This window comes from Dermatophagoides farinae, chromosome 2 (assembly GCF_024713945.1).
Source record: "Dermatophagoides farinae isolate YC_2012a chromosome 2, ASM2471394v1, whole genome shotgun sequence".
Taxonomy (NCBI): Eukaryota; Metazoa; Arthropoda; class Arachnida; order Sarcoptiformes; family Pyroglyphidae; genus Dermatophagoides; species Dermatophagoides farinae.
In genome coordinates this window covers 7223547-7248047 of record NC_134678.1, presented here as the reverse complement: position 1 = coordinate 7248047, position 24501 = coordinate 7223547, and the positions used below count along the sequence as shown (strand labels likewise).

The window sequence follows — 24501 nt, the reverse complement described above, 5'->3', positions numbered from 1 at the left end:
GTGGTGGTGGTGATGATGATGTTAATCGATGTCCAATTTGTTGCTGTTGATCATCATAATCATCATTATTGATGATGAATAATGAATCAGAATTGTCAACATTCGTTTCGGTTGCTGTTGTTGTTGTAGGCATCGTTGGCTGCTGCTGCTGTTGCTGATTCTGTTGTTGTTGCTGTTGTTGATCCATCCACATTAATGTGGTTGGTATACGTTTAGTACGAAAAAGTTTTAAACGATTCATCATCATTTGATGATAACGATCATTACGAAAAAATGGCCTAGATGTTTGTTCAATATTACCATTGACAGGTATTAAACATGAACGACAAAATTGCCAATAACAATAAAACCATGCAAACAATATAATTATAATGATCATTACAATTGTAATGGTTACACCAATGGTCATATATGGATCTGATTGAAAACGTTCCATCCATTGTTCACGTAGATTGTGTAACCAATCGATAAATTCATTTAAATCATTTGTCTTTGTCAATGTTGTTGTTATCGTGCTAGTATTTGTCGTCGTCGTCGTCGTCATAATTCATCAAATCAATCATAATTGTAACAAATTACTGGATTTTTATTCCATTTTAAAAGTTTTAATTGAATTATTACTAGTTTCGAAAATTTTTATTTTGTTTCATTAATCAAAAGAAAAAAAACGAATAACAATCATCAATTGAGTATATAATAAATCAAATCAATACAATAATGAACGATAATCATCAGGATCATCAAATTGGTCATTATAATCATCATCATCGTCATCATCAAGTGGTGTTCGTATTTCATCTAAACTTTTGGCATTACCATTACGATTATGTTCCCAATCAATCCATGCTTGTTGTTTTTCATTTTCATTTAGTTCTTCTTCTGGACGATTCTGTAATAATGAATCATGTTCATAATAAAGTAATATATGTCCAGGATATTTTCGTATTAAACTAGCAAGAAGATCATCACGTGGAACTGGTAATGTTTGTGGATATAATGGTTTTCGCATAAATGTATACAATTCTTCCAATTGTCTTAATGTAAAATAACGACGTATCTGTTTTTCATCTACAACACGTTTAGATGTCGATAGTTTAGCTACTTGTCGTTGATAGATACGATTTTCCATGGTTCCAAATCCAGCTAAACGATAAACAAAACACGGTTTTCGTTGACCATAACGAAATATACGAAAAATAGCCTGTGTATCAAGTGCAGGATTCCATGAACAATCGAAAATAATACAACGATTTGCACCGACTAGATTGATACCAATACCACCAGAACGTGTTGATAGTAACAATAATCTTGCCTTTTTATTTGATTCATCATTAAATGTTTGTATAATACGATGTCTTGTTTCCACGGTAACTTTACCATCGATACGGAAATAATCAACATCACGAGACCAATCACAATTTGAACATTTACTTAACATTAATTCAATCATATCTAGATTAATGAGACTTTGTGAAAAAATGACCAATTTATCATTCAATTTTTGACATTCACCAATGATTTCAAACATAATGATAAATTTTGATGATAATTCCATACAACGTATATTATATCGTTCATCAATAATAGCTGTCCACCATTGTTGTTGTTTATTGTTATTGTTTTTGTTTCGTGAAAATGTTTTCCTTTTTGTCATGGAAAGATCATTTATTGTAGGTGAACGATTATTATTATTATAATCATCATTTTGTGCAATAGTATAATCATTATCCATCCGTACATCATATTGTTTTTCATACATATCAATCAATAATGCTGGATGATTGTTCAATAGTAGTAATACCCAAAAATCTTTGAATAAATTTTGTTGTGATTTTTTCGTTATATTATCAAGATAATATTGATAAAGTTTTGCTTGTATATCGGTTAATTGAAGATAAACAATGTATTCTTGTTTAGGCGGTAGATCAGGCACTAATACTTGATAATCACAACGATGAATAGATGGTTGTAGCATTTTAAATAGAACATGTACACGTTTTTTCATGAAATTAACATCAAAATCTGTTGAATCAATATGTTGGCCATTTGTTATTGGATTTATGAAACGATTACGAAATTCATGTATTGTACCCAATAGATTTGGTTTTACAAAATCTACCATAACGAAATATTCTTCTAAATTATTTTGCATAGGCGTTCCAGTCAATATAATACGTCGTGATGTAACAATTAGTGATGTAGCACGATTTATTTGACTTGATGAATTTTTTAATAAATGTCCTTCATCCATGATGAATACATCTGGTGTTAAGAGACAATCCTTTACAATTGCCATACCTTCAGGTGATTCTTCTTCATGAAAACTACGTCCTAATACTAAACGTGTATAGGTACCGATGGTCATTACCAATATACCACCGGTTTGATGCCAATCTTTTATTGTTGCTAAACGTTCTGATATCGATTTCGAACGAGATAGATCATATCGTACAATATTAAAATAACGTCGACATTCATCCAACCATTTTTGTATTTCATCTTGCCAATTCTTATGAACATTATACGGTACAATAATTAAAGCTTTACGTATAAATCTTGCTGTATGTTGATTGGTCATAATTGTATGTAGATATGCAACCGCTTGTAATGTTTTACCTAAACCCATTGAATGAGCTAATATACAGCCAGTCTGATGGCAATGATTCTTCAATCGATCAACACTTTCGATTGTACAATCAAACATAAATTGAATACCATCACGTTGATGTGATTTCAATATCTGAACAAAACCTTCATCTACTTCGATCAAAATCTTTTCATTTTGTTTATCAATATCTAAAATGAGACGATCACTAGTAATGGACATTTTTGCTAAAAATTCTTTCAATGATTTTTTCTTCATCTTTAAACGTTCACAACGATCAATATCTTCACGTATTGTTTTTTGTGTACGAGGATTAAGATCATGAAATCCACGTATTGCACGTAAACAACGTCTTGTATATAAGATCGACGAATCCATAGGATGGTCATCATCATTATTATTAATGTCGATGTTTTGAAGATTGGTTTTCTGGAAAAAAAAGAAAAAAAATCAGATTAAAACAATCATGCAAAATCGTTCAATGTATATTTACGAAAAAATTTCGTTTCAAATTCTGGCAATCCATAGCCACCACTGGTTTATAATCTTCTTCTTGTCTGAATTCTTCATTCATTTTTTCCAGAACTTCTAAATGTACACTTTTATCACCATCTTTATCCATATTGATTTCACCATCATCATTAGTTTCTTTTTCGGCGCTTGAATTATCGAGTTTGAGAATCTTTGATGGTTTTTCCTGATGATGATGACTACTATGAGAAATTTCCATAACTAATTCAATTTCATCATCCGAATCAATATCGGCAAATTGTGAATCAACATTTGTCAACTCTGTTGTTGTTTTTGTAGGTTGTTTTTGTCGTTTTGGTCGACCTTGCTGTTTTTTCTTCGTTGGTTTAGCGTCCAATTTATCGGTGAAACTAAAAACATTGTGAAAATGTTTTTGTTTTGATGATGATTGTTGTTGTAACATTATTCACTATAGCCATTGGCTTTTTAGTCATACCAAGATCATCACCACCATCCTCCTTTTTTTCGTTCAAAGAATATTCAATCATGATTAATTTACAAAAAATCATAAATCATAAATTAAATTATAAATCCTTTATTGTTTAAAAATCAAGTTTTCTTTACCATTTTGATTGTTGATTTTTCTTCCGGGATATCAATGATAACGGTTTCATTGTTTTTTGCTTTTGTTGTTGTTGTTGTTGTTGGTGATGATGATGATGATGATGATGAAATGATGATTGGAGAAAAGTGAGCCATTGTATTATCAACTGTAGTAGGAGCAGCAACAGCAGTACCAGTATTTGTAGTGATTAACAATCTAGAGTGATTAGTTTCAATTTGTGATAATAAGCTTGTCTGTAGATTCAATAGAATTTGATCAAATTTTTGTCGAGTCCATGACCGTGTACCGGTATAATTAACATCATTTTTCTTAATATCATCAATCGATTTTGTAATCAATTCTTTCATAAGATTCATGTTCACACCTGTTGATGGTAAACCGATATTTGTTCGATTCAATGGATTATTAGCTATTATAGTATTTTGACTATTTTGATAAAAATGATATTAATCCAAATTGATTAATTATAAATCAAGTTCAAATCTTACCTTGTATTCGGATTCATCATCATAACCATGACAGGAATTGAAATTGTCGATGGTACCGTTGATAATACCGATGATGATGATGATGATAATGAAATCGGTTGACTAATAACATTACATTGCTGTGGTTGTTGTTGCTGTTGTTGTCGTGAAGAGTCAACAACTGTTGGAAAATGAATTCATATTTATTGGATGCGATTGTTTCGGCTTATTTTTTCTAGTTTGCATAATTTCCAGATGATTAGAGAATCAAAAATCAAAAACAATGCAAATCACTCAATACACACAACAGTTAGATTGCTTAATTTTTCATTAGCGGCGTGCAAATCGGCTCTAATTTGAGATTTGTTCAGATTTCCGCGAATCATTCATATTTCAACTGAACAAGGCACCTGGAATGTTGAAATAGAAAATTATTAAATTTTCAAAAAAAAAATTTTTTTTTGTTTTGTTTTTATTTATCTGGTTTAAAACTTTTTAAACTTTCAAAACGTTTCGATGGTGATAATAATAATGATGTATTTTGTGGTAATGGTGGTACTGGTATTTTGGCTGATGGTTTTGCCTTTATTTTTCGAATACTTTCTATCGTTTTATGTAAATGATGATGATGATTTAAAGTCAATGGAATTGTTGTGTTTGTTGTCTGAGGAATTAATGTCAACGATGATGCCGATGTTGTTGTTGTTGTTGTTGTTGATGATGATGATGATTTATAATGTTGTTCATCATCTTTTCTTTCAGATCTTCTATTTGTTGTGGTCGGTGGTGATGATATTGTAATAATACTTTGATGATCTTTAGCACGATATTTTGTGGACAATTCTTTGGCTAATTTACGTTTAATTTTTTCAATTTTTCTTTTTTGTTTCTGTTCTAAGATACCGGCCAATGTCATTGTACGATAGAATCGACAACATAATACCCAGATTAATATCATCAGAATCAATATAATAACTACACAGATTATTATTATAATGATCAATATATATGAATCTGGTTTTTGGTCATCAATTTCAAATTGCTGCTGTTGTTGTTGTTGTTCGTCATTATCATTCAAAATAGTCGCCGTATACGAATCGATTAGAATGTCTGTTTCGGTTGTTTCCATTACATTCGAATCCATCGTGGTGGAACATTCGTATAATAGCCATTTGTATTCATATATAAATGATTTGTGATTTAATTGAATTAACGAAAAAAAAAAATTTAGCGCCAAAAATTATGTTTTTCAAAAAATTAAAAATCTCCCGCCAAACAACAAGATACGTAGTGAAGAAATTTTATTGTCAATTCATTCACGGAAATATTAATATCAAACAACAATGATGATGAATTGACAAAATATTTTTTTTTGCGATCCAAAAAATCTGTGTCACCAATGATAAATGGTCTAATCTGTCATTCATTTGATCACAATCCCAAATCATTTGGTGAGAAACACACTGACTCGGAATTTCAGTTCGAATGAAAGATGATGATGGTGATGAACATCAAACATTTGATTCTAATCATATTACTGGATTATATAATACCGGGTAAGTTATTTTTCTGTTTTTTTTTATTCTATAAATCCAATTCGATTCAATTCAATTATTGATTGATTGATTTATCGTACTGTAGGACAATCAATAAAATGTTATATTTGTGAATATAATATCAATTATTGTAAGACGCCACATTGTTATAATAATTATGATGTTTGTAGTGCTAATCAATTTGCATCCGTACTGGTACCGGTACGTGAATGTCCACGTAATTGTATGCTGAAAGCCGTAACGAATCCAGCTGGTATCGTATTGAAATGGAAACGTTTATGTGCTCCGGAAGATGATCTTACACGTGGTTTCAGTTGTCGTATTGATTATGTTTTTGGTGCACGTATTGAACAATGTACCTGTGATAAAGATTTCTGTAATCATACCGAATCAATCATCATGAAGAATCCTCGATATTTTCATCTTTTAGTATTGATTATTTTGATTATTTTTATTTCAATTTAAGAATTTTTTTTTTGGTGTAAAAAAATAAAAACAAGATTTTTAAAAAATTCAGTCATCTACTATATGAAAAGGACCACACTTTGTGTGTTTTTGTTTGTTTGGTTGTTTCGATTGATGTGATCATGACTTTGCATTAATTTTTTCATTTCGTTTCTTTTGTTTTTTTTACATTCATACCATTCTTTTTTGTATTTTTTTCGATCGATCGTGATTCTCGATCACAAGCTGTGACGACGACGTGACCATTTAAATCATAAATCAGACTGATCGACATCCATATGGTCATTTTCATCAACATTTCAGTCAACTTGTAATAAAAAGAAAAATTTTTCTGTTTTTTTTCTTCATCCGTCGGTGGGTGTCTTTATTATTTTTTTTTCATTTACAATAATGAATTTTGTTCTATCCTCTCCTCTCGCCTTTCACCATAAACAGGCGACGACAAATAACAAAGCATTGGTTGTATATTCATCAACAAAAAAAAAACCGATGATCATTCTATTCATACCTGGCGAGAAAAAAAAAGATAATTTATTCGACAAAAAGAACAAACAATACGACAGGAAAAATGGTAATGAATAGAAAACAAATAACCGGCATCATCACCACCACCACCACTAAAAACAACAATGATGATAATGTTTCATCATCAGGTAGTGGCATAAAATTATTGTCACCGAAAAACAATTATCATCATCAAACTAGAAAAAATGGTAGCACTTTTATCGGTGGTGGCCGTATTTTTATGATTGTTAAAAATGGTAACCAGAATGATCAGAATAAAACGAAAATCATTCATAGCCGTAAACAGATCAAAATTGAAGACAACGACGACGAAGCTCAACAAGCAGTTAAATCTTTGATTAAACAAGAACCATTTGATTGTGATTCATTCGATACCTATTCCACAGAAGACGATAATTCATTAATGAACGCATCTGATATGGATTCTGAATCATCGAATCACAATAACAACAACAGCAATAGTGATCAATCTATAAATTGTCAATCGTATAATAATCAAAATAATGGCCAGAATCCAATCATTAGTGATGATCTACTTGTTACATTAACAGTACGTGAATTAAATCGACAACTGAAAATGACCGGTATGTCCAAATCAGAAATGATACGAATGAAACAGCGGCGACGAACATTAAAAAATCGTGGCTATGCTGCATCATGTCGTAATAAACGTCTAGAACAAAAAGGTGATCTTGAAAATGTAAAAGTTGATGTCGTACAAACGGTCGAACAACTAAGTGAATTGATTGCAAAAACAAAATCCGAAATTGATGATTTCCGGCAACGATATGAATCATTAAAACAATATGCCGTTCAACAGCAACAATTGGAATTGCCACCAGAATTTGATTATTTTATCAATGAACATTGACATATTGTTGTATTGTATATAATATATTGTTTTTTTTACATGATATAAATATCATTTTTGTTGTAAATTATAATATTAATACATTTTATCATTATCATTAAAACAAAACAAAAAAAAAATTTCTTTCTTCAACTCAAAAATCAAAACATTCACGAAAATCAGAATAATATTTTGAATCTAGATACCATTGTGCACCACAATGTTTTGGACCACCAATATGTAATGCAGCCAAATCATTACAATCAATATGACCATCTTCATTACAATCTTTACGGAAACGTTTTAAATATTCAGTAACAGTTTTATCGGCACATTCACGATTGTTCATACACATTTGAAAATTTTCCACATTTGATAGATCGGCACGATTGCCCGGTTTACCAGCTTCCATCCAATATTCCCAATCAACTTGATATGATCCACAGACATATTTACCGGTTCCTTCAGATCGACATCCAATGGATGGATTACATTTACTTGATGCCTAGATTAATAAAGAATGTTTTAATTTGTAATTGTTTTTTTTCCGAATAAATAATTTCTTACATAACAAATACATTCTAAACATTCAAGTGTAACTAGACTGTCTTTTGTTGCATTTTGTCTTACAGGTGGCTTCGGTCTTGATGGTGATGATGGTGGCGGTGGTGGTGGTGATGGTTTGGGTGATAATGGGGGCTGTCTTCGAATTTCTGAAACATTTGGCTCTTCATTTCTTGATGATGGTTGATCAAAAGGTCTTGGTTGGCTAAAAAAATCATCATTTTCATGAATGATTGGCCGCCTTGATGGTTCAATAATGGTTGGTGGTTGTTCTTCAATTATTTCAATAGGTTTCGGTTGTAGTGACGATGGACGTGGTGGTGGTGGTGGTGGTCTTGTTTCAGGAATATTTATTCTTCGTGGATCATTCGAATTTGTTGGTGGTTTAATACGAATGATAATCGGTTGTGATGTGTTCAACGTACCTAAATCGATTCGTGTAGGTAGCCTTGATCTTGTTGGTGGTGCTCGTAAATTATTATTATTGTTGTTTGTATTGATTAAATCACGATTATTCACTCGAATCACTACGCCTCTAGGTTGTGGCTGTGTTTCATAATTATTCGATTCATCTTCATTTGGATTATTCGGTATTGGACCGATAAATGGTTCACTAGAACGAGTAGATATTATCGGTTGTGGTTTAGGTATTTCAACAAGTACTGGTCCGGTAGCTATTAGAAAAAATGAAAAATGTATGAGAAATTAAACCAAAAAAAAAAAAATTTAACAATTTTATCCTTACATCGTACTGGTTTGTTTTCATTTTCACTTGGAAGATTGAAGCATTGACTAAATTGATTCCAGTAATCAGTTGATTTCAATGCTTGAATTTTTTCACATCCATGTGGTCCAAGTTTATGTATTAATGCAAAGTCGATACAATCAATCTTTCCATCATGATTACAATCACGTTTCCATTTAGCCATATAACCTTGAATGGCATTTTCAGAACAAGATTTCTGTTTTGAACAGGTAGCGTATTCATTTTCCGGTTTTCCGCCATCGGCCCAATATCCCCAACTTAATAAATATGGCCCACAATAAGCACCTTCACATCCTTTGTTTACATCACATTTACTACTTGCATAACATAAACATTGAAGACAATTATAAGAAATTTCTTCATTGGTTACAGTAGCAACAATTTCTTCAGGTTGTTCTTCAACATTTGAAACTGAATTTATTATCGGAGAATCATGATCTTCCCGTTCAGTAGACGATGACGATAATGGATTTCTTGTTTCTGGTAAATCAAATCTAATTGGTTTCATTCGATCGAAATTGACGGATGACACTAGAACCGGAGTTGATGGTTGAGGTTTATTGACTAATACACCTGGAATTGGCTGTGTGAACAATGGAAATGTGATAATGATCAGGATTCAAAGTTTAAAAAAAATTACCGGAATCTGATTCGGTCGATTTGATGGTCCAAATCGTCCAGGTAAAGCTGGTAACGGTGGAAATGTTTCAATACTGATTTCATCGTTATTACCATTTCCAGTTGAACTTGACACAAATGTCAATGGATTACCAGTGTTTGAATCGAAACCAGCAGCGGCTGATGCTGTAGCTGATGCTCCGGGAACCGATGCAGATGCCCTAGCATGTACCGGAGGCAATATTAATGGTGGCGGTAATGGTGGTAAAAATGGTAATAATGGTTTATTTCTAGGTACTTCAATCACTTTTACCAAAAAAAAATAATAATATTCAATTAAATTATAGTTTAGTGTGTTTAGTAATCATACTTGTATTTGATGGTAAATTTGAATTGTCCCTGAATGATGAAGCTGTCGATGATGATGGTGATTGTGAATAGCATTGTTGAAATTCAATCCAATATTTACTATTAATTAGCCAAGATGGTTGACATGATCCAGAAGGTCCAACCTAATGAATGAATAAATGAATAATTATTATTCGAAATGAATGTATAATTTAAAACAAAAAAAAATTATTCCTGCCAATTTGTTGTTAATGAATTTCACACATTTCTATCATCATTCATCATCATCATCATCATATGATTAACATTGAAATATAAGAAATGTAATGAAATAAACAAAAAAAACAAATTGCAATAAACACACAACGACACTGACCTTGTGTATGGCAGCATAATCAAAACAATCAACATGACCATCACCATTACAATCATTAGCATATTTTTTCATATAACCACGAACAGCAGCTTCGGAACAGGATTTTTTCACTAAACATTGTTCAAAATCATTTGCAAAACCAGCATCACCAGGTTTACCGGAATCAGCCCAATATGCCCACGATATTTGATATGGACCACAATAATATTGTCCATTGCCGCTATTATGGCATTGAATATTTCGTTTACAACCAGTGGATGCATGACAAATACAATCTAAACAATGGCGATCCGGTTCCAATGATCGCGAAACATTTATCCATAGAATAATTGCATAAAGAATAATCTGTAAAACTATATAAAAAATTTAAAAAAAAAATCAAAAAAGAATATTCTTACTTTTCATGATCAATTCCATTTTGTTAGCAGCAAAATATCATTATCGGTAAAAATGTTTTATTTTCAAATTGATTTTTTTTTCTTTCACAATCGAACGCGAATTGTTTTGATGTTTTATTTTCGTTCTTTTATCGACGATAACAGCGACGACGAATGATATATGAAAAAACCCCATCGCCGCTGAATGATGGTGTTGTAAAGATTTATAATTTGATTTAAAATAATGACACACGAAGTAAACACTTGAAATTCATTCAATATGATGATCACTTCATAGGTAGTCATTGAAGGTTGATTCTTCATTTTACTATACGAATCTCTCCTCTCTTTTTTCATTATTGCAATAATTCATTCATTAACATTTTTTTTAAGTACAACTTATCATCATACAACTCGCCATGGTCAACCATCATCATCATCATCATCATAAACATCAATTTCATATTGTTTGGGGTGATAGTGGTAAGTGTGATAATCTCATTTTTTTTCATGTGGTTTCACTTGTTGTTGTTGTTAACGATGAATGAAGAAAAGAATTTCGTTTCGTTTTTCATTTTCTTCTTCTTCTTCTTCTTCTTCAATCGGGGATTTCCAAATCGGAAGCAATAAAATGAAAAGTTTTCAGATGATTGAAAAGAAATTTTTTTTTTTTGTTTTTTGTTTTTTTGTTTTCAGTAATTTTATTGTTGCAATAAAATTAAAAAAATTCCTCTTTTTACGGCACTGGTGCCATCTTTCGGAAATGCGGGAAAATTTTTATTGAGTTTTCGATGATGTTCTGCAGATTAAAAACCACACCGCCGGTCGCGACATATCACAGTGTGTCTTTATGTGTGTGCGGCTCATTTGTTTCGTTACACGTGTCTTTTTTTTTTTTTGTACAATCGTGAATTTCTTCTTTTCCATCCATCGACAAGCTTGTAAAAAGCTAAAGAAAAATCATCATTTTTTTTCTAAAATTATTTATTTTCATTCAACAAAACAATCAAAAATAAAAATGCTTAACATCGGTGGAGATATTAATTCCGATCAAGGTTTGAAAAAGCTTGATGAATATCTGGCTACACGTAGTTACATCGAAGGGTAAGTGTATTGTTGCCGTGTTTCATTCCTAATTCATTGATCATCATTCGATATTGTTATTTCAGTTATATACCAACACAATCGGATATTATTTTGTATGAAGCATTGAAAAGTGTATCCGCTAAATATGAACACGCATCTCGATGGTATACACACATTAAAAGCTATCAATCAGAAAAGAATAAACTTCCTGGTTTGAAAAAATCATTACAAGATTATGGCGTTTCTGCTGGTGGTGGCAAACCGGCCGCTAAAGATGATGATGATGATATCGATCTTTTTGGTTCAGATGAAGAACCAGATGAGGAAGCTGAAAAAGCTCGTGAAGAACGTCTTAAAGCTTATGCTGAAAAGAAAGCTAAAAGTATGGGTGTAATTAGATATTTTTTTTTTGCTTTGTAATTTTAAAATTAAAACTGAATCATCTGATTTTAAACAGAACCAGGAACAATCGCCAAATCGAACGTTGTATTGGATGTAAAACCATGGGATGATGAAACCGATATGAAAGCTATGGAACAAAATGTACGTTCCATTGAAATGGATGGCCTTAAATGGGGTGCATCGAAATTGGTACCATTAGCATATGGTATTAAAAAATTACAAATTGTATGCGTTGTTGAAGATGATAAAGGTATTTTTAATGATTATTATCAGCAATGTTAATGTGTCTAATATATATAAATAAATATATTTTGTTTATTTTTCAAATTCATAGTGAGCATCGAAGAATTGTCCGAAAAAATTGCAGAATTCGAAGATTTTGTACAATCAGTAGATGTGGCTGCTTTCCAAAAAATCTAAAATATATACATACAGAATTGTTTCTATTGGCTTTTATTTTTCGTTCGAATCAATCGAAAATAATGAATTTATTCATTCATTGAAAAAATAAAGAAATTTTAAATCAAAACATTTTTTAATCAAAAAAAAAAAAAAAAAATTCCCAATATCACAATCAAACTGTGAAAATAGATGGATATGTGTGTGCTATGTGGATGAGAATAAGATGATTTTGAATATATCACAACCAAAGACAGCTTGTTGCTGCGAAATTTTTTTTTTTTTGTTTATCCTTTGATTCGTTTTGAAAGTTTTTTGAATGCATTTCGAAAATCTGGACTGAAATGAGTAAAATAAGTGAAAACGTAAAAATCATCAAAATGAAAATTCTGGATCCACATACCTGAAGATTGTATATAGAAATGGATTCAATGTTGAATTTGCCCAACCAAGCCAGATGAAAAAATCAAATAGATATTTATTTATATAACAATTACTACCACATAATGGCATTACTAATGCGATAACAAAAAATGGTAGCCAACAAATTATGAATACACCTGGTTGAATGTGTCAACAAAGAAAAAAAAATTTTTACAAATCAAATTGGTCAAAAAAAAAAAAAAAAAAATGAACACCACTTACCAGTTATTATTGTCAATGTTTTAGCAGCTTTACTTTCTTGTTGATTCTGTTGTTGGTTATTACCACCACCACCAGCAGCATTATTATTATTATTATTGTTGTTGTTATCGAAACGAAGAATTTTATTTTTAAATTTCAATTTTTTAATTCTTCGTCGTTTATGTTTTTTCGATGTTGAATGTTTATGTCGATGATGATGATGATGATCATGTTGTTGTTGTCGTTGTTGTTGATTGTTCAAATGTTCAGTAGTTGTTGGTGGTGGATTTTCAATTTCCTTCGTAGAAATTGGTGGAACTAAATGAACACTGATTTTTCGTAATTCTGATTTGTCCGAATTATCCAACGGACTTTCGGATAAATTTGGCTTTTCTATTGATAATTCTTCATTGATCATTATTGGTGGTGGTGGTGGTGTTTGTGATGATTCCATTCGATTTTTAGTATTTAAATCAACATCATGGTCATCGATAGTGACAGCAATTTCAGTATCGAAAGGATTTTCAACAACAACAAATTCTTCATCATCTTCATCGATTTGATCCGTGGTGGTTATGATTGCAGTTGCAGCAGTACCACCACCACCACCAATACCACTGAAATGACAATTTTGGCCATCTAAATGATGATAATAGGAAATACCATTACCACCACCACCACTGCTACAATTTTCTGTTGGATCACAGCTACTACATATTGTTGAACCATAATCATCAACATAAACGATAATATTCGATGTTCTTTCTGCACCAACAATAATTGTTGATTCATCATCAATGGATGTTTCATTTGATCGTAAATCATTATTGTCACAATAATCATCGAAATGTTTCATGGAAAATTTTCCACCATCACCATTATCATTAATTTCATCGTCTTCTTCGTAACCATCATCATCATCGAATTGTTGTTCGACAGGTTGTGGATGAAAAAATTGTACGATAGAAAAACGTTTTGATGTCGATACAATTGGATTCGGTTCCGGTGTTTGTGGTAGTGGTGGTGGTGGTGGTGGTGGTTTAAGTGTAGCGAAAACCGGTGGACTAATCGAAATAATTGATGATGTACGATCATTTGATAATGATGTTGTATTGGTTGTCGTATTTGTCGTTGTTGTATTGGTTGTATAATCTGTATTTGTTGTTGTTGATGATGAATAAACACCCGTTGATATGGATGATGATGGTGGTGGTTGATTTATGATGGCAGTCGATGTACTAAAAAATTCTTCATTCGCATTTATCGATATCCGATGTGTGACACGTGGAAATTCTTTCAATTCGGATTCTTTACGTGTACGATAAAATGATGGTCGTCTTCGTATACGATGTTGATAGCGTTGTTTTTTTAATTTTAAACGTGCTTTAGCCACTTGATATATTCTTTATTTAATATATGTCAGAATAAAGTCAAAGAATAAACAAAACAAAAAAGAATTAGAATTCTTGATGATTATTAAGTATCACATTAATTTATTAGCAGCTTCTACGACACATTTATATTAATTAATTATATGTCCATTTCATTATTAACCACATCCAAATACAGATGACATTTATTTACACTAATGGAATTTCACGATGCAAAGATTTTATCACACACACACTCAAACACTTATGCCCTCTAGGCTATATCATCCGGGTCTTTTTGTTTCAAACAAGATAAATTGATCCAAATGTAAAACTGAAGTGAGAGACAGGGAAAAAAAACCTATAGGTATCTAGAAAATGATGATTGGATTTCAATTTACCACAAAAGCATTCATCAGTAAAAAAAAAAAATCTATTAGCAATGAAGAAAAAACAAAAGAGAAAAATGTTTTCCAATGAAATAAAAATTTATCGACTTTTTTTTTGTTTCATCGGTATCTGTGTTAGCAATAATACAAGCGGCCATCTATCTCACTTATTCGAGTACAAAATAAATTCGTGAGAAAGAAAAGATTTTTTTTTTCTATTCTTCATTCTCAATTTTTGTTTCTCGATTGGATTAATAATTAATTACATTCACCAAGTTTAATGATGCAATAAGAATTGATTATAGAATGTTATATTTGTTTTTGTTTTCCATTCGAAATTCTTTTCTTTACTATTGGCTTTCGGTTTCTGATGATGATGATGATGATGATGGTTTTATGACTTTCATAGTGAACATTTTATTTATCGGAAGCTAAATTGTTTTTGCAAAGTTTTTTTTTTGTTAATGTTATTTATGAAATTCTTAGGAAAATATTATTATCATCATCATAGATTAAACGCATATATATACATACCTATAATATTGTAATAATAATAAAATTGATGGAGCATAAAATGATGATATTGTGGCAAATATTTGATATGAAATATCCTGCGAAATCATACATTCTTTACGTTCAACAATTCTTTGTTCAAATTCATTATCTTTCCAACCAAGCATTGGACCAAATGATATTAGTGCAGAGAATAGCCAAATAATTGTGATGCCAGCACAAACATGTTTTGCTTTACGTCGATGTATATAATCAACGGTTGTAACGGCCCATAAACGATCACATGAAATTGCCAATAAATGGAATATACTAGAAGAAAGACATATTATATCATAAATATAAAAATCCATCAATTGTTATTTAATATAGTCTATATATACAAATACCTTGTTGTACAGCAAAGTACATCGATAAATGTCCATAATTCACATAATTTAATGCCCATACGCCATTCACCGGTCACCTCATAAATGGCACCAATTGGCATAACAAGACATGCGACCAATAAATCTGTAATGGCCAATGAAACGACTAGATAATTTCCCACAGAACGTAATGATCGTTCCAATATTACGGCAGATATGACAAATACATTTCCTAGGTGTCATTATGAAATTTATTTTAGTTTTTGGTTTTTGGCATTTATATTCATCGATACACACACATACCTATTATTGTAGCCAATATCAAACAGACTAATATAACTGAAAGTGTAATCAATATTGCAATGTTCATTGTTTGATCATCATCATCATCATCATTGTCATTCATCATAGATGTAACATCAACATTATAAAATGATGATGATATTTCATTCGATTGACCATTTGTATCATTTTGTTGTTGTTGTTGTCGATTATGTCCAATATTTTTGAGAATTAGATTAAATAATGGATCATTGATAATGGAATTATCCGGTGATGATGATGATGAAGATGATTGCCATATTGTTGTAGTTGTCTGATGATGATGGTGATATTCTTCAGATGATGATATAAAATCATTAAACATTTGAAATTATTATAAATCACCTATATTTCGATATGTATAGTTTTACAATTCGATTCTTCTACTACGAAGCTCGATTTTCATTGATTGATTAATCATTGATGGATGGATAGATATTATTGATTTTGATTTTGATTTTTTGTTGAAATTTCTTTTTCTCCATTGAAACAAAGGTTTGATTTTTTTTGAACAACAATGTTTTCGGGCATGGCAATTTATTATAGACTAAAAAAAACCAGAAAAAAATGATTACTTGATTAGTATGGAAAATTATTAATAGCTTGTTCTTCTCAATCAGCTGATTAATTCTTGTTGAAACTAACAAAAAAAAAAAAAAAAAAAGATTTCCAGATGCATTCGAATTTTCATCAGAACGGTCATATAATAATTATATCCGATCTCTGAAGAAGAAGAAGAAGAAAAAAATATCAATTCTCATGAGAGAAATTATTTTTTGTTTTTGCTTTTTTTTTAGCTCTTTTCATATATATTCATTTATAGTTGGACATTCTCTGATGATGATGCTAATCATCATCAGCGAATGAATCTATCTATAGATGTAATGAAGAAAAAAAAAACATGATTCAAATGACGTAGATCAAAATCTTGATTATATTCTATAGCCATTAAATTCACCAAGAATTGTCTTCATTATCATACTAATAATGACCTAATAATTGTAAAAATAGGTGGGGAGGAAAAAACGATCAAATCTATAGATTATTGATCAATCGATAATGAACATAAATATATCATCATCAACAATCAACAATAATAATGAAAGAGAATTGAGAAAAAATATAGGGAAATAAAAACATCCAATTCATTCTTGGTTATCACAAAGAGAAGAAAAAAAATATCTAAGATACCTCTGAAGAAGTACAAAACAAACTATCACCTCCTCTCTCTCTCTCTCTCTCTCTCTCTCTCTCTTACAAAAGAGATAGAAAAAAAAACTGGACACTGAATGTTTTCAAAGAGAAAATTTCACTCTTCGATCGTGGATCGAAAATATTATTTCAATTACAAAAAAAAATATCAAAGGCAAAATAGAATGTGAGAGTATATATATTACTTACATCAATATATGTCGAATAAATAAATCGAATATACAACACCAATCATTTCAAGCAACAACACAACAACAACAAAAAAAATGGAAAATTGACTGGTCTACACATTCATACACATGAACATAATAATGAAATTGGATGAAAAAAAAACCTGAAGCAAAATATACGGGCGAAAAAAAAATGTTGTCGTTGTCCCAAGAGTTTTGGCATCCAAAAAAAAAATCTGGATTTTTTCTTCGTCTTGCAAGTAGTAAAGCAAAAAAAAAAACTAATGGAAAAAATGAAATGAAATGAAAAAAAAAACTTTTTTTTTCTTCCACTCGCGTAAATTCACCATTCGATTTGAACTTATATTTTTTTGGCTATTAATGTCGAAATAGAAATCGAATCGAATATATTTTTCTTCAGGGTTATATTTGAATCATATTTTGTTTGGATAAACATGATGAGAATTATTTTTTTTGTTCGGCTTTTTTAAACGAAAATTTAATTGTCATTTTTAAATTTTTTTCGCAGAAAAAAAAATTATTTAATGACAAGAAAAAGAAAATTTAAAAAAATTTGAACCACATTTTTTCCATCATCATCATGGTAATCAAGAGAGCAGAAGAGAATCATGTCAAATCAAATCATGATGATGAAGAATGAAAGCAAAGCAAAGCAAAAAAATGATATTCACCAATGGCAAACGACGATAGTGAATGACAAGTAAGTGAAAATTTATTTTTTTCTTCCAAAATAAAATGACAAAAAAAAAATTGAATTTTAAAAAAATTTTTTCCACACAAATTCTCATCTACAACAACAGCGACAAAAAAACTTTTGCCGTGTGTCAGTGTGTGTGTGTAAAAGGATGATGAAAAATGACAAGCATATAACTTTATCTATTTATCTATTAATTTAAATTCAGAAATTCAGAAATTGAAGAATTTACTCATCATCAGTAACAAGAATCGTTTTTATCTAGTAAGTTTTTTTTTGTCAATGGCAACAACAACAACAACAGCAATAACGACAAGAAAATTTTAACTTATGATTCACATACACATTAATGTCCAAAATTCAATTTTCAAGAAAAAAAACAGAATATTCTTATGGCTTCAATTTAGTTCTATAGTGAAACAGAAAAAAAGCAAAATAACAGCAGCAGCAGCAACAACAACAACAATTTTGTGAATATGAAAAAAAAAATTAAATTCAAGTGAAAATAATAAACTAAGTTTACCGAAAAGTGGTGGTGTTTTTTATTGCTGCTGTTTTTTTTTGTTTTGTTTTCTTTTCACCGCAATCACCACCATCATCACGGCCACTAAATCAATTTGAATTGTATGTTGTTGTCGTTTTTGTTGCCATTGTCATGAATAAATTTCAATTTAAAAAACACAATGCAAACAAATGAAAAATTCAAATATGGTTCAGATGCAAGTAAATCACCATTTTATGGCCGTATTGTTAATCGTAAAAATTTTGAACATTTAAAAATACTTTTGGAATCAACTAAAGAAAAAATTGTCATCGGTGGCCATATCGATGTGAAGACTGGTTTTTTCCCCATTGCAATAATGATGTGATTGTCACTGTTGATTCAGAAGAAAGACAAATTGGTCCAATTGATTTTTTTCTGTTTGTTTGTTTTCTGCAATTTGAAATTTTTTTTTTAATGAAATGATTGCCTAATACGAATCTAATAATTCCCATTTTAATGATTTTTTTTGTCTTTGTTTTGATGAATTTGAAATGAAAATGTTTGCGTTTTATGGCAACAACAATCATTCAATGAATTGAAATGAATTTAATTTGTGTGTTTTTTTATTTCTCTCATTTGGTGAATTTTTTTTCACTTTCGCTTTCATTTCATTTCATTTTGCACAAATCTCATCAATAACACAATGGCTTGTTATTTTTTTTTATATAGATAAATAATAGATTTCAATATTTTTTTTCTGTAATCATAGAATTTTGTTATCATTATCATCATGCTGATAATCGTGATTATGATAATAAAGCAAATTAAATTTAATGATGATGATGATAATGATGATGATTGCCTGCCTGGTTGTCGTAACCATTAAATTCAACTAATATACAGAGAAAAGAGTGAGAGAGAAAGATGAAAGTACCAGCCAGTCAACAAATGTTTTTCAATTGGAATGAATTGAATATTTTTTTTTCTCGTTCATTCTAGAGTAATAAAGAGAGACGACGACGAGTGGAATGAAATATGGATGGCGATATCAAAAAATGATGATGATGATGATGAAGAAAGGAAAAAAAAATACCAAAACCATAAGGTAGGTGGATGGTTGGATTTTTGTTTTGTTTTGTTTTCTCTCAATACTCATCATCACCATTCATTCATCAAATCAATATAAATAAATAAACAAGACACGTATGTTGGTTAATGATGAAATAATGATGATGATGATTATTATTATGGGAAAATGAAATTTTCCTGTCATCATCATCATTATGATGATGATTATGTCAACCTTATGGAAAGTTAATTTTCTTTTTGGTTTCATTCCTGAGTTTTTTTTTTTTTTTGCTTTCACCATAATTCATTATGGGTCACCGTTTTTTTTTATTATTCATTTCTCTTTTCAAATCAAATTCAATTTCATGTGAATTTAGTGCATTGATGAAAAAAAATAACAACAACAACAACAACAAGAAATAAATTAACTTGGTTAATTTTTTCTTCTGTTGAATGAATGAAAAATTTACGTATTAAATTCTTTTTTCTTCTCTGAATTTAGCTGAATGAATTCCGATAGGTAGAAATGTGTGTATGTGTGTGTGATAATTATGAACTGAATATTTGGAATTTTCTAGTTTCAGAATCAGAAAAAAAAGTTTTGATGTACTGAAAATGAATTGAATTTTTTTTTTGCATGCTTGATGTATTATGATGAATTATAATCAAATATTTCATTTCATTCATTTCCAATGTGTTTGTGTGTGTGTGAAAGCAACAAAAACAAAACGAAAAAAAAAATGTTGCAAATTAATTTTCATTGACACTCACAGAGGCAGAGAGAGACAAAGTTAAAAAAAAATCAAGCAATTTCCAGCGTCATCATCAACCATCACCATCATGAAATATACTCCAGAGACTTTTTGTAGTGATGATACAGAATAAAAAATAAAAAATAATTTCCTCTCACAGAATTGCGATGGCAATCTTTGAATTTCCTACTTTTGACAACAGGAAGAGAAGAATTTCACTTAGTCCAACCAGAAAAAAGAAGATTATTTCAATCACTAAGAATAGCCAAAAAAAAATTCGAAGCAATGTGTGATAAAAAAAACGAATAGTGTGAATTTTTTCCATTAAACTGATCTATAAACTGAATCTATTTATATGATTTTTTTCCCGTTTGCACTATTTGCACCCGATTGATTAGAAATTCAAATTAGAAATTGAATTTCATTCAACTCAATCATATTTTTTTTTTCAATGTGACTGAAAATAGAATAATCAGACAGACGAAAACGAAAAAAAAAAATTCAACTTGGCAGGTGGTATGTATAGTGTGTGGCTTATACATTCATTCATTCAATGATTCTGTAATGGTCCTAGACGAAAATCATAGAAAAATGATGATGATAATGATGATGATGATGATGCCCTCGACGAAGATTATCATTTTGAATTTATAAAGAAGAAAAAAAACGATAAAGAATATTCTTTATCATCATTAAATATAGAGTGTGTGTGTGTGTGTGTGTGGTGGACCAATCGAATCGAATCGAAATTTTTTTCTTTCGGTTGTGAGTGGACAATTTTTAAATGATTTATAGTATGAAAAAAAAAATTTGTCATCATAAATCATTTTCAAATACAAAATGAAAAAAATCGCCATAAAATAGTGACCCATTGAAAAATTTTTTTTTCATGGCAATACCAATCCAAACCAAACCAAACCATAAAAAAAAACACTAAACAAATTGCAGCTACCACCACCACCACCAACAAAGAAAACAGAATTGACAAATGGAAAATCATTTGTAAAAAAAATTTGTTTCGGAAAATTTTTTTTTGTTGATTGGAAAAAGTGTGAATTTGAAAAAAGTTTTTTGTTGTTTTGTAAACAAAACAAAAAAACGAATCGATCATTTTGTTTTGTTCATCGATCCGAAACTTTTTTTTCTTTTCTCTCATCTGTCTTTCAACACATTGTGTGCATGTATGCACACGCACACTGTTTTGTTGTTGTGTATATATTAATTATGATGATGATGATGAGAAAATCTAGGCAATTTTCATTTTTCATATTTTTAAGAAGTACAAGTTTCGCTTTTCTTCAGGATGACAAAAGAGAATATTATGGCTTTGTTCCTTTGTTTAAATGATGTGCTAACAAGCATGCAAGATAGTGAGTAAGAATTTTGGAATTGATTTTCATTTTCATGGTTGGAAAAAATTTTTTTTTATGGAGTAAAAAACACAATGCATGTCTTTATGTATGCACACGGATGAATCATTCATTCAATCAATCAATCAATCCAAAATCAAAGCTGTATCAATAATAAACATAGTCATAGTTCATAGTAATAAGAACTAAACTAAACTGTGCCAAGACAATAAATCATTCAATTATGTTTTTTTTGGTTTTTTTTTGACAAAAATGGATGGTTTCTGTCTTTCTGTGTGTGTGTGTGTGTGTGTGTGTGTGTGTGTGTGTGTGTGTGTGTGTGTGTGTGTGTAAAAAGTGAGAAAACCAAAAAACCAAAACCACACAACAGCAACACTGTTACCTTGACAAGTTATTGAAAAAGATCGATTATCTACAAATACGATGCATGTAATGTGTATGTGTTTTATTTATAAAATTCGAATAAAATGTTCTGGTATGGTGTGGTTAGATTCTTTTCGTTTTGTTTGTTTGTTTCTCTCCACATAGAGAGAATGTGTGAATATATAAATATAAATGAAATGAGAAAGAAAAAAAAAACATTGCAAAAGTACAAATATTTACAATTAAGAAATATAATATATAATTGCATATACCATGTAAGTATTTCGTGCATGGTGAATACACACACACACACACACACATGGTACATGAATAAACAGAAAAAAAAATTTTCAAACACATAAAAAAAACTTTTTTGATTTTTTTTTCCATCGTAAACTTTGTACTTTTTTTTGTTTGTTTGTTTGTTTGTTCCATTGATCAACAAATCATCAGCGTTTTTTTTTATAGCCGATTGGTGGCTGAAATTTTTTTATTTTTTTTTGTTCAGCCCATAAACAGAGAGAGAGAGAGAGAGAGAGAAAGAGATGCACAACAAATTCAATCATCAATGATGATGATGATGATCATTGAATCAGAAAGTATTGTTGTTGCCGTTGCCATTGCCGTTGTCGTTGGTTACATTCATTCCACACCTAAAATGGTCATCATTTTATATTTGCAATTTAATGTTATGGTTTTATTTTATTTTTATTTTTTTTCCTTCATGTTCACTATTCAAAAACAAAAATAAATAACAAAAAAATCATCATCATCATCATCATCATCATCCTGGATAATTTCTGTATGATGTTTGAATCCCGGTTATTTTTTTCCATCTGGTAATTGGCAATTGCAAATCTGTGCATGTGTGTGTGTATGGGTTTTGCGTGCAAAAAAGCAGCAAATCAAATTGAAAATCATCAAAAGTGAATGTGAATAAGAAAAAAAAAAAATCTGGATGGATAGGACCGAAACAAAATATAGTGATGATCAAAAAAAAAAACGAAAAAAACGAAATGGTCAAAACCAATAATTTTGTTTTCATTTTTCAAAATGTCCATCATCATCTATTGAATTGAATATAGAATGAATTGAAAAACAAAACAAAACAACAACAACAAAAAATTCTCACATAAAAAACATTCACGTAATTGTCATTAATTTTTCTTTGTTTTTTCTTTTGTTTTTCTGTAATTGGAAACATTTGGAGGAAAAAAAACTTGAGAAAATTATTTTTGATCATGAAATGAACATCAACATCATCATTATATAATCATGATGATGATGACCATGATAACAACAAAGACAATGAAAATGAAAAAGAAATCTAGAATCTAGAAATAAAACGATGTGATCAGAATATTTTCGTTTCACATTTTAAAAATCAAGAATCACAATGATGATGATGGTGGAATTTCTTTTCTTGGTCTTACCTTTATGAATTTTTTTTTTTTGTTTTGTTTTTATAAGAATCCACACAATGTATGTATGTGTGTGTGTGTGTGTAGATTTTTATATTAAATCACGTAGTGGAATTTTCATTTGAAAAAGAAAATTGTCAAGAATTTTTTTCAAAATGGAATCTTATTCAATTTTTTTTTGTCTTTTATCTCATGAGTTGTGACCGATGACAATTGACAACACAAACAATTTACAAGTAAAAAAAAAATTTGAAATGTTTTTTTCCACTGTTAACAACAAAATATCGTTATAAATTCTGACAAACACAAAATGAACACGTTGTTGTTGTTGTTGTTGAATCGATGAAAGCTGAATCCAATCTGAATGAGGTATATGCGAAAAACAAAAAATCTTTTCCATCATACCATCATCATAGCTGACGAACAAGAAAACAAAAAAAAATTGACCGAATTTTTAGGCCTAGAAAAAATTTTTCTTTCTTGTCTCTTTTAGAATCCTCGCATAAATTGTAGTAGTAGTAGTAACAGTGGTGATATAGTTTTAAACGCATGACCATTTTTTTTCCCTAATGCTAAACACGAAGGATTTACGTAAAGAAGAATATTCATTCTTCGGTCTTTCTCTCTCTCTTCAGGCTAATACAAGAATCCAGAATTCAATTGACAAATCACAAACACAAATACAATAAAAGAAATTGGAAAAAAAATTATTTTTATTTTTCATTTACAAATATTGACCCATATCTGAATCTGAATAAATGATTATTATCTGATGATAAATCCATATTATCCTCATATAGTATATATATATGACACTGGATTTGATTTTTTCTTGTTTCTTACGCACGCACGCACGCACGCACA

At 30.1% G+C, this 24501-nt stretch overlaps 5 protein-coding genes across 7 annotated transcripts; 2 read left to right on the top strand and 3 right to left on the bottom strand.

Annotated features, from left to right (window-relative positions):
- Positions 1-617: 617 nt before the first annotated feature.
- Positions 618-4728, bottom strand: LOC124498374 (transcriptional regulator ATRX homolog). The gene is made up of 4 exons (XM_075735953.1): positions 4190-4728; positions 3701-4127; positions 3099-3594; positions 618-3034 (listed from the first exon to the last, which is right to left on the bottom strand). Exons 3-4 carry the CDS (start codon positions 3537-3539, stop codon positions 707-709), a joined length of 2769 nt encoding a protein of 922 aa, XP_075592068.1. The 5' UTR covers positions 3540-3594; positions 3701-4127; positions 4190-4728; the 3' UTR covers positions 618-706.
- Positions 4729-5604: 876 nt separating this feature from the next.
- Positions 5605-6215, top strand: LOC124498888 (uncharacterized). 2 transcript variants are annotated; one of them, XM_047062714.2, is made up of 2 exons: positions 5605-5724; positions 5810-6215. In XM_047062714.2, the coding sequence occupies exons 1-2, from the start codon at positions 5661-5663 to the stop codon at positions 6187-6189; spliced, it is 444 nt and encodes a 147-aa protein (XP_046918670.2). In that variant the 5' UTR covers positions 5605-5660; the 3' UTR covers positions 6190-6215. The 2 variants fall into 2 exon arrangements, with proteins under 2 accessions (XP_046918670.2, XP_075592071.1); XM_075735956.1 differs by having other exon boundaries at positions 5644-5724; positions 5895-6215.
- Positions 6216-6289: 74 nt separating this feature from the next.
- Positions 6290-12630, top strand: LOC124498403 (elongation factor 1-beta). 2 transcript variants are annotated; one of them, XM_075735955.1, is made up of 5 exons: positions 6290-6543; positions 6625-7330; positions 11958-12081; positions 12157-12351; positions 12436-12630. In XM_075735955.1, exons 2-5 carry the CDS (start codon positions 6758-6760, stop codon positions 12519-12521), a joined length of 978 nt encoding a protein of 325 aa, XP_075592070.1. In that variant the 5' UTR covers positions 6290-6543; positions 6625-6757; the 3' UTR covers positions 12522-12630. The 2 variants fall into 2 exon arrangements, with proteins under 2 accessions (XP_075592070.1, XP_046918110.2); XM_047062154.2 differs by lacking the exons at positions 6290-6543; positions 6625-7330 and adding an exon at positions 11431-11717 and having other exon boundaries at positions 11783-12081.
- Positions 7596-10808, bottom strand: LOC124498385 (uncharacterized). Its single transcript, XM_047062131.2, has 7 exons — positions 10635-10808; positions 10237-10589; positions 9883-10024; positions 9535-9818; positions 8874-9477; positions 8132-8802; positions 7596-8069 (listed from the first exon to the last, which is right to left on the bottom strand). Exons 1-7 carry the CDS (start codon positions 10651-10653, stop codon positions 7719-7721), a joined length of 2424 nt encoding a protein of 807 aa, XP_046918087.1. The 5' UTR covers positions 10654-10808; the 3' UTR covers positions 7596-7718.
- An 84-nt stretch (positions 12631-12714) lies between the features above and the next one.
- LOC124498878 (uncharacterized) lies at positions 12715-17722 on the bottom strand. Its single transcript, XM_075735954.1, has 7 exons — positions 17484-17722; positions 16065-16629; positions 15783-15993; positions 15418-15705; positions 13146-14527; positions 12904-13060; positions 12715-12839 (listed from the first exon to the last, which is right to left on the bottom strand). The coding sequence occupies exons 2-7, from the start codon at positions 16405-16407 to the stop codon at positions 12788-12790; spliced, it is 2433 nt and encodes an 810-aa protein (XP_075592069.1). The 5' UTR covers positions 16408-16629; positions 17484-17722; the 3' UTR covers positions 12715-12787.
- Between the last annotated feature and the right edge of the window lie 6779 nt (positions 17723-24501).

Excerpts from the sequence above, each read along its gene's own strand:
- LOC124498374 (XM_075735953.1), bottom strand. The coding sequence starts at position 3,539 with ATGTTACAACAACAATCATCATCAAAACAAAAACATTTTCACAATGTT. Across the intron at positions 3,035-3,098 it reads ATTTGAAACGAAATTTTTTC|AAAACCAATCTTCAAAACAT; the intron begins GTAAATATACAT and ends TTTTTTTTCCAG.
- LOC124498888 (XM_047062714.2), top strand. The coding sequence starts at position 5,661 with ATGATGATGGTGATGAACATCAAACATTTGATTCTAATCATATTACTG. Across the intron at positions 5,725-5,809 it reads ACTGGATTATATAATACCGG|GACAATCAATAAAATGTTAT; the intron begins GTAAGTTATTTT and ends ATCGTACTGTAG.
- LOC124498403 (XM_075735955.1), top strand. The coding sequence starts at position 6,758 with ATGGTAATGAATAGAAAACAAATAACCGGCATCATCACCACCACCACC. Across the intron at positions 12,082-12,156 it reads TGCTGAAAAGAAAGCTAAAA|AACCAGGAACAATCGCCAAA; the intron begins GTATGGGTGTAA and ends GATTTTAAACAG. Across the intron at positions 12,352-12,435 it reads CGTTGTTGAAGATGATAAAG|TGAGCATCGAAGAATTGTCC; the intron begins GTATTTTTAATG and ends TCAAATTCATAG.
- LOC124498385 (XM_047062131.2), bottom strand. Across the intron at positions 10,025-10,236 it reads ATTATGCTGCCATACACAAG|GTTGGACCTTCTGGATCATG; the intron begins GTCAGTGTCGTT and ends TTCATTCATTAG. Across the intron at positions 9,819-9,882 it reads AAATTTACCATCAAATACAA|TGATTGAAGTACCTAGAAAT; the intron begins GTATGATTACTA and ends TTTTGGTAAAAG.
- LOC124498878 (XM_075735954.1), bottom strand. The coding sequence starts at position 16,407 with ATGTTTAATGATTTTATATCATCATCTGAAGAATATCACCATCATCAT. Across the intron at positions 15,994-16,064 it reads GATATTGGCTACAATAATAG|GAAATGTATTTGTCATATCT; the intron begins GTATGTGTGTGT and ends AATGACACCTAG. Across the intron at positions 12,840-12,903 it reads TTTCTATATACAATCTTCAG|TCCAGATTTTCGAAATGCAT; the intron begins GTATGTGGATCC and ends TACTCATTTCAG.